General features: G+C 41.6%; 1 protein-coding gene across 1 annotated transcript in view; it reads left to right on the forward strand.

Moving 5' to 3' along the window:
* SLC22A16 (solute carrier family 22 member 16) overlaps positions 1 to 9164 on the forward strand; it is a 90672-nt gene that overhangs the window by 62666 nt on the left and 18842 nt on the right. Inside the window, exons 2-3 of the mRNA XM_019520092.1 lie at positions 3663 to 4139; positions 7614 to 7731. Coding sequence (XP_019375637.1) covers positions 3663 to 4139; positions 7614 to 7731 — 595 coding nt within the window. The remainder of the gene's footprint in view (positions 1 to 3662; positions 4140 to 7613; positions 7732 to 9164) is intronic.

A 9164-nucleotide genomic window follows, 5' to 3' on the forward strand; every position in this document is an offset into this window, starting at 1 on the left:
TTCAACATCTTCATTAATGATGTGGACTTTGGAGTCAGAAGCAGACTGGCTAAGTTTGCCAATGACACCAAACTCTGGGGTAAAACATCCACACCTGAGGACAGGAGAGAGATCCAGGCTGAGCTTGACAAGCTCATGAAATGGGTGGACAAGAACCTGATGGTGTTTAACACCAAAAAATACAAGGTTCCCCACCTTGGGAAGAAAAACAAGCAGGCTGCTTAAAGGCTCGGCAGTGCTACGCTGGCTAGCGCTACAGACAAAAGGGACTTGGGGGTCATGATTGACCACACAATGAACATGAGCCATCAATGTGATGCTGCAGCTAGTAAAGCGAGCAAAACGCTGGCTTGCATCCATAGATGCTACTCAAGCAAATCCCAGGACGTCATTCTCACGTTGTACTTGGCCTTGGTGAGGCCGCAGCTGGAGTACTGTGTCCAGTTTTGGGCTCCACAATTCAAAAAGGATGTGGAGAAGCTTGAGAGGGTGCAGAGGAGAGCCACGCACATGATCAGAGGTCAGGAAAACAGACCTTATGAAGAGCCATGGGGCTCTTCAGCCTGGAAAAGCACAGGCTCAGGGGTGATTTGATGGCTGCCTATAAGTTTATAAGGGGTGCTCACCAGGATCTGAGGGAACATTTGTTCACCAGAGCACCCCAACGGATGACAAGGTCGAACAGTCACAAACTCCTCCAGGACCATTTCAGGCTAGACATAAGGAAGAACTTCTTTACTGTCCAAGCCCCCAAGGTCTGGAATAGACTGCCGCCAGAGGTGATTCAAGCATCTACTTTGAACGACTTGAAGAGAAATTTGGATGTTTATCTTGCTGGGATCCTATAAACCCTGCTGACTTCCTGCCCCTGGGGCAGGGGGCTGGACTCGAAGATCTTCCAAGGTCCCTTCCAGCCCTAGTGTCTATGAAAACTATGAAATATCAGTTGATTATGATGAAAATACTTTTTTTCCTAAAAGAATAATTGGACAATGAAGTAATTTGTTGAGGATTTAAATGCTCTGAATATGGATACTTTAGGAATATGTTAGGTATTACAGTGATAGGTTCCGTCAGAACCCTAAGGTAGATACTCTATCAACAAGTTAACAATTATCTTTGTTACAGAAAATGAAGGAAATGTTATACGAGTTTATGAAAGGGGTATTGCAAGTGTTCTGTTTAATATAGGATCCTACTCGGGGGGTCAAGCTAAGTTTGACATCCCTGACTTAGAAGAAGCCATAATGTGGACCACAGCCTGCTTCTTCACATGTTCCACATTGATGGGGTACAAGGTGGTGTGTGCTTCATGCTCTTCAGTTCTTAACAGCCATTGGCTGGAGGCACAGCGTCTTTTTAATTACAGCCTATTTGAAGTTGCAGCCTTATTAAGAGCATTCATTCACTACTGATTATTGTTCTTTTTAATTATTTCAAAACACCTCTTTTCTTTTACCCCCAAATCTGTTGATTTGCTTTCTTCCATTGTTTGGGGCTTTGCCCCCTCCTCCCAGTCCTCCAAGTATTTTTTTATCTGTACCACATGACACTGCTACCTTCCTCCAGGCAAAGTGAGGCACAGTATTGGACACTGTCCCCAATGCAATATTCAGTGCTAAAGTTTGCTCAGCCCACCCATATTTGACTGCAGCATGGAGTAGCTTCTGAACCCATACTGATATTCCTTTTGGTCAACTTCTGGCAGCAGTCTGATTTTTTTCCTAGCACTGGCCTTGGGTTTGACCATGGATCTGGCCAACACAGAACCAGCTACTAAGGTTGGCTTACTGGAGTCTTCATCCATTTTCAACTCAGTTCTGCTTGGTCTGTGACTCCAACTCATCTCTAGATCTTGGCATAATGGTGATTAGGCTTATATCCAACTTTTCTGTGGTGGCCCTCTGGGCAATGTGGCCCTCAACCATCCACCGTTGGTGGGGACAGAGTGGGCTAGTTGGCTTCCTTTTCTTGGCTGTCCAGCTTTCAGCTTCCTCTAGGCCTCCTCTGAAAGATCAAGAGGACTATCTAGATATGGGTTCAAGGCTGAGTGGTTTCTGAGAGACATGCTGTCTTCCTCCTTGGCAGACAGAGTTTTTGAGTGAAAGTGATTGTGATTGCTACTCTTTGTACTGAACTTAGTGTTGTCAGAGTTCAGTAGCATAACATCTGCCTAGTACCATTTTAAGTGCCTAAAGTATCACTGTGGATTTAACCCAGTCTTTAATTACATGATCACATATTTTTCTTTTTATTTAAAACCAGACCTAATTCAAAGTTACAGTCGTTTGGTGTAGAGAATAGTATGTTTCTGAGTGGACACATACAACAATTGAACCAGTTCCCAAGTGTCATGGATCAGAGGTGTCCAGACATACACTGCCTTCGCATTCCAGGTTGAATGGTCACCTTCTAGGTGTTGAAGTGCTGTGGCTCTGACACCAGAGGGTAGCAGTAAACACCCAATCCAATATGCCGTGCATTGAGCAAATTTGGGGAAGTGCTTGCACCCATGCTTTGATGGTCCCAGTGGGTGGGTAACCTGTGGCTTGGGATGGTTTTGCTTTCTTGCTTTCTTTTCTCTCCTAAACATGAGTCCAATGAAGTTCCATAGTCTGCAGTTGATCAAAGTGTGCTTGCCTGACTAGGCGTGGCAAGGCAGGGGAGGAGTGTGCTTGGACTCACAGTTTTGGGTTTCCAGGTGCTGGGTTGGCATGATGAGAGGCTACGGTGGAGTAGGGAGCGAGGACACAGATGGTTATTAGAAAGATAGCTTCTATTGAACAAGTGCAAGGGAGCTCATTGATAGAGTGCCAACAAAAGGAAAAAATGGGAGGCAGTAAAGTGGCTGGGTACCAGAGCAGCCATTTGCAGCAGTAGGTGGATAAAGAGCAATGTAGCGTTGAATGCCTGGAGAACTGACCAGACCTGTATCATGGGACACTTGTTGGTGTCCACATGGAACATGTAAGACTGAACTAGTACACTGTGAACTGATTCAGGAATAACTAATTTTCAGATACACTTTTAAACTGTTCCAGAAGGTTTTAAACCATGTATGTCTGTTCACTTCATGTTTAAACCACATTTAAAGCAGTGTAAGTGTTACATGTGTTCATGCCCTAAATCTGTCTTGAGTTACATGCATGCCACTCCATGGAAGTCAATATAGTTACGTGGAAGCGAATGAAGATAAAATGTATCTCAATATATTTTATCTGAGGTACATATCTCTGTGCTTCAGATCCTGCTATTACAATGTGGATTTCCCCTTGACTTCTTTTTCTAGCCATTTTAGTAACCAAAGGGATGGTTATTTTTAAGGTTTGGTCCAGACAGGGCTGCATTTTTCATCTAATTAATTGCTGGAGTGCAGCAGTTTTCTTTTTAAATTGTCCCGTGTGCATTCATTCTGGCACAACAGTGACCAGCATATAGTTGGTTTTTGATAGGAGAGATTGTACTCTGATACTTCCTAGGGACTGAGACCATTTCCTGCTTTTGGTCTCTGGCAGTATTTAATTAATTTAGATGAACCACTACATAACAAACAAATAGAACTGATACTTGCAACTGAATGATTTTGATGTTCCTTGTCTTTTGTTTGTAGTGGTCTCTTAGATTAGATATTTTTCCCCATAAACTTTCTCTTCCCTTTACAGATTCCAAGCATGTGTCTATTTTGCATCTGTCTTTCAAGCTGTGTCATGTGGCATCCATTACTTGGCTTCCGTATTCATGGCTGTTACTCCCAAATTTGTATGCAGTATCCCTGGAAATGTGAGTAGTGTTCTGTACTACAACTCCTCTGCTTCAAGTATAGAGGATGTCTGGACACTGTGGACATCAACTGATAATTATATTGTGGCCCAGCTGGAAAATGGAGAAATCTGGGAACTTAATCAGTGCAGCAGGTCCAGACGAGAGGGCAGTTTGGATCTAGCATATGAATATAATGGCAACAAGTCTGTGTTTTCCTGTTCTCATGGATATATATATGATCACACTAAATGGAAGAGCACCATTGTTACAGAGTGGGATTTGGTCTGTGAACGAGAATGGCTTGCAAAATTAACTCAACCCACCTTCATGCTTGGAGTCCTAATTGGAGCAGTGATTTTTGGTGATATTGCTGACAGGTACAGTCCTATATTCTTTATATTGTACCTCCTGAGTGCAAAAGCTCTGTATCTACCTGCTTTTATCCTATTTTAAATTGACATTATTCACTTAATATAGTGTTATTAACAAATGTATTCTTCAACAATTCCTTTATTTATTTTATCCAGTACAGAGGATTTTTGTTTTTCCATAACAAATATCAATTTAAAGCATTGTTGTTGTTATTGTTGTTGTTATAAATTAACAGGAATATTATTTGGAACATATTTTCTGCTATATGTCACATATCCATTTAGGCCCTGATCTCCAAGATACTCCATATGGATGAAGCCTTTTCGCAGGATGAGTCATATTGGGTTTCCCCCTCATTTTTCTTGACAGAGAAATGAAAATTTTCAGATATGATTAATAATTAAAGGGTTACTCTCAGATTAAACAACATTTTTTAAAGACAAATTTCCTAACTTCTGTAATTAATACACTTTAATGGGCCCAATTGAAAGACTTTGGGTATGTATTAAGCCCTGTATTTTGTGGATTTAGAGTTTAAAATTGGTACTGAATCTATTTTGAATTAGTCATTATAATATTAGTTAATATTCCCATGCAGATTATGAGGTTATAGTCACACAATTCTCAGCTGTATTAGCTCAAGCCATACACATCTTTTTAAGATATAATCCAAAAATTTTTCAGCAGAACATTAGTACTGTCTGTCACATTTTGGCTGGTGGGAATTAAATTGGTGGTTTTAGTCCAGTTTTCAATGAACACATGTTCCCAATAAAAGGACCACCACAGCTGGCATTAATGAGAATCCCTGCTGGGTGCAGAGATTCTTCTAGAAATGTAATGGACATGAGGACAGTTGTCTCTTCAGTTTGTATAGCTCAGGGTTGAAACACATTTGCAGGTCCTCATAGGGAAATTTGCAGCCCAGCTGTCTGGCTTATACAAATTATGTACTGGATCGTGTTCTAATTTTCTTTTCATGTGGTACTGAATTCATGTCCAAAACCAACCAAAAATAAAGTAGAACAAACCAACCTAGTCCTAACCAAACCAAACCCATATCCTAACACAAAACACAACACCAGACCACAATGCCTAAATCTCCAAAAACTGTTCATGATAAACCTGGAAATAATGTATTTTCATGACTATATAGTCAGAGAATAAAGTGAAGTAGGTGACATCTCTTGTCTAGTCAGTACTTGCAACATATTCTGTATTATACACATTGTGGGTGTGTCTACACAAGACACTAACAGCGCAGTAGCCTGCTAATACTGCACAGTAGTGCATCACAGCACAAACGGTGCTAATATGCTATTCTGCAGTATTATTAGGCTACTGTATAGTAGCATCACTAAAAGGCATCACTGGCACTACTGTGCAGTAACTCCTGTTTCTATGCATTTATTAGTACTTGATTATACAAATACTAAATTAAATGCTCAGTAACCACTGCACATTAATGGATGTGTAGAAGCGCCCACTCTGTATTGCTGGACAAAACAGAGTAGAATGAATCCAGCAGTAAATCGTTATCTTTTTGTTACATATTTTCTTTGATTTCTTTTTAGTCAGCCTTCTTGGTATTAGCCTGTTCTCACTTGTTTATGCACAACATAAACATTGTTTATGCCGAACATGAGTGGGCAATGTGGGGAGGCGGCTAGGAAGGCCAACTGCACCTTGTCGTGCATCCACAGATGCATCTCAAGCAGGTCCAAGGAGGTGATCCTCCCCCTCTATGCGGCACTGGTCAGGCCGCAGCTGGAGTACTGCGTCCAGTTCTGGGCGCCGCACTTTAAGAGGGATGTGGACAGCATGGAGAGGGTCCAGAGGAGGGCCACTCGTATGATCAAGGGACAGCAGGGTAGGTCCTATGAGGAAAGGTTGCGGGACCTGAACCTGTTCAGCCTTCAAAAGAGAAGGCTGAGGGGGGATCTTGTGGCCTGTTATAAACTGGTTAGGGGGGATCAGCAGGCGCTGGGGGAGTCCCTGTTCCCCCGAGCGCCGCAAGGAGTGACCAGGAACAATGGTCACAAGCTGGCGGAGGGAAGGTTTAAGTTGGACATCAGGAGGCGCTACTTCACGGTCAGGGCGGCTAGGGTCTGGAACCAGCTTCCAAGTGAGGTGGTGCAGGCTCCCACCCTGGGGGTTTTTAAGAGGAGGTTGGATGACCACCTTACTGGGGTCATTTGACCCCAGTGCTCTTCCTGCCATGGCAGGGGGTTGGACTAGATGATCTGCTCAGGTCCCTTCCAACCCTAGAAACTATGAAACATCTGGTTGGTCTACATTTTTTTTTTGCTGGGATAACATGGAGATAAGACAAACAAACTTCAGACCTCATTGTACAAAAGACATTCTTTTAAAAAGGTGGAATAAAATACTATCTAAGATCTGTCTTACTAGATCTTTAACAAGAAGCTGAAAGTTTCAATTATTTTGTTTCCCAACTAGTATTCTGTCTATATACATGTGAGTGTGTGATGAATGAACTGTCTGGTAAGAAATATGATATAGAAAATGTTCAGTAGCTCTTGTTATGCATGTGAGCAGGAAAGATGATAAAGGAAGCCAGAATGCAAGTCAGCTGAGAAAAAAGCTGAGGGAGGTATGTTAGTCTGGAGAAAGGAGTCTGAGCAGTGACTTGATAACAGTTTTCAAACATTTGAAAGATTGCCACAAAGAAGAAGAGAAATTGTTCTCCTGTGTCACAGAGAACAAGAAGGATAACAGTTTAAACTAAATCACAGCAGAGCACATTTAGATCAAACATCAAGAAAAACTTCCTTGGACTAGGACAATGAAAAAATCTTCATTGTGGTTTTCAAGAAGAGGTTAGAAAATCACTTTATGTCTGGGATGGATTAGGAATAGTGAATCCTGCACTTGTAGGTGGGGGTGTAGTAGATGAACCTTGAAGTCCTTGCAGCTGTTTCAGTCTATGATTTTTTGAGTTGGCAAGAAATCACCCAAGTTATTTCATCCCAAACCAAAATATGACTGGGTATAAAATGTCCAAAAGAGTGGGAGTCAAACTAACTATCCTTATAAGGAGGACAAAGTAATTTAGCAATTTACCTATGCAGAAGTTAAACTGAATGCTCAGTAAGAGTGTGCACAATACTGTCTTCTATGGAGAACTATTTTCCAGTCAGAAACTTCTAAACATGTCTTCTTTCTATTAATGTTACTGTTAATTTGATCAAAGGGAGCTATGGAAAGATAAAAGATTTCCATTATCCAGCAAATAATAAATCAAAGTTGAGAATCAACCCTGGGACTACTGTGGCAGTTCAGAGTACTATGTATAACACTGGTAATACTTTCTAGGTTTACTTTAATTCTTATTCATGATGAAATATCCCAAGTTGCAGTTACATATTAATACAATGCTTACAAAACATTATTACTACTGTTGTGATGGTTGTTATTGTTAACAATAATATTTACTGTGTTTTTATTGTGACTTGCAGAATGGGAAGACGGCATATAATGTGGTTCACAAGCATTGGCCAGTTTTTATTTGGCATTGTGGTAGCATTCACATTTGACTACTACAGCTTTGTGGTTGCACGTTTTCTCCTTGCAATGGTAAGAATAGATGCTTTCCATAATTCATATAACAGAAAATGTCCAGTGCTGTGGTATTGGAAGCCCTCTGTATTTTCTCTTTATTCCTCCCTTTCTCCATTTTTCATCTGTTGCCCAGTACTCCCTCCAGTAGAGCAAAGAGGGTTTGAAGACCATTTCCTCTTGACCCAGACAACCTCTTCTTTTTTAGGGTTACCCAGAAAGGGTTCATATGAAGCAGTATTTGGTGTTGCCTCCCTCAGGGTCATTGTTCCCAGCTCCTGCCAGACTGGCAGTGAGGGAAGTAGTACATTCTGGTCTATGCACTGCTGCTTATGGTGTATTACCAATATTGACTTTTATTTTTCTCAAAATAAGGACTCCCATAATAATAATGACTTTATCTCTACTGTGTTCAAGCCCTTTTTACTTTATGTATATCCTTTTTAGTCTTTTAGACTACATTTGAAATGCCAGATGAATAGGCTAATGATCCTAAATGCTTATACTGTACTTACACGTGTATTTCATTATATTTAGTGGGGGTAGGCCTTATTAACCAAAGCCAAATGATGATCCTGAATTCAGAGTTATAATACTTATGGCTTTTCATTTCATGCATTGACTGGTTAGACAATTGTTGCAAGAAAAATAAGTAATTGAAAAATGTTTAGAAAAGAGAAAAAGAAAGAAAAAAACTTCCTAAGTACAAAGTATCGGAAATCATTCACTTTACTTGCCACTAGTAGACTGAAAGACAGTAGGTAGCCATTGACTGAAATTCACTTACTTCCCTTAGTCTGCCAAAGCTCAGATTTATTAATAGTTGGGCATAACGTGTAGGATTTGAGGCAGTACCCACTGAATCAATGAAAATCCTCCACTGACTTCTCTGGGAACTGAATCAGGCTTTTGGGAGCATGGGTAGTTTAGAAATGTAAGGGCCAGAAGGTTAAAGCATTGATTAAACAAACACAAACATACCCAGAGCCCAAAATATCTATCTAGCTGCAAGGGCTGACTTGTAGGAAAGGGCCTAAGGTTCAAATCTCATCCTATTGAAATCAATAGGAGCTTCCTTGTCAATTAGTGAGTGGATCAGACCCCAAAGCATAGTGGGCTAAAAATCCAGGCTGTGGGCCAAATCTGGCCTGCCAAGTGATTCTATGTGGCCTGCAACAGTTTGGGGACATACAGGTTGCAGATCACGGCTCCGCCCTGGCCCCAGCCCCACACTGTCACTGCCCTGTGATCCTGGTCCTGGCTCTGGTCTTGCTGGCCTGTCTTGCTCCCGGACACCGCTTTCCACTCGCCTGTCGCCTTATCCCATCCACTTAGCCAAATACACCCTGCGCTCAGGGGTCCCAGGTCAATCTCCATGGAGACCCTGCCTGCCCACTCCATCTGATGCCTCCAGCGCTGGGTGCAGAACAGCTCCTTGCTACCCGCCCCCC

This window comes from Gavialis gangeticus, unplaced genomic scaffold (genome assembly GCF_001723915.1).
Source record: "Gavialis gangeticus isolate Ggan-Ray unplaced genomic scaffold, GavGan_comp1, whole genome shotgun sequence".
Lineage (NCBI taxonomy): Eukaryota > Metazoa > Chordata > Crocodylia > Gavialidae > Gavialis > Gavialis gangeticus.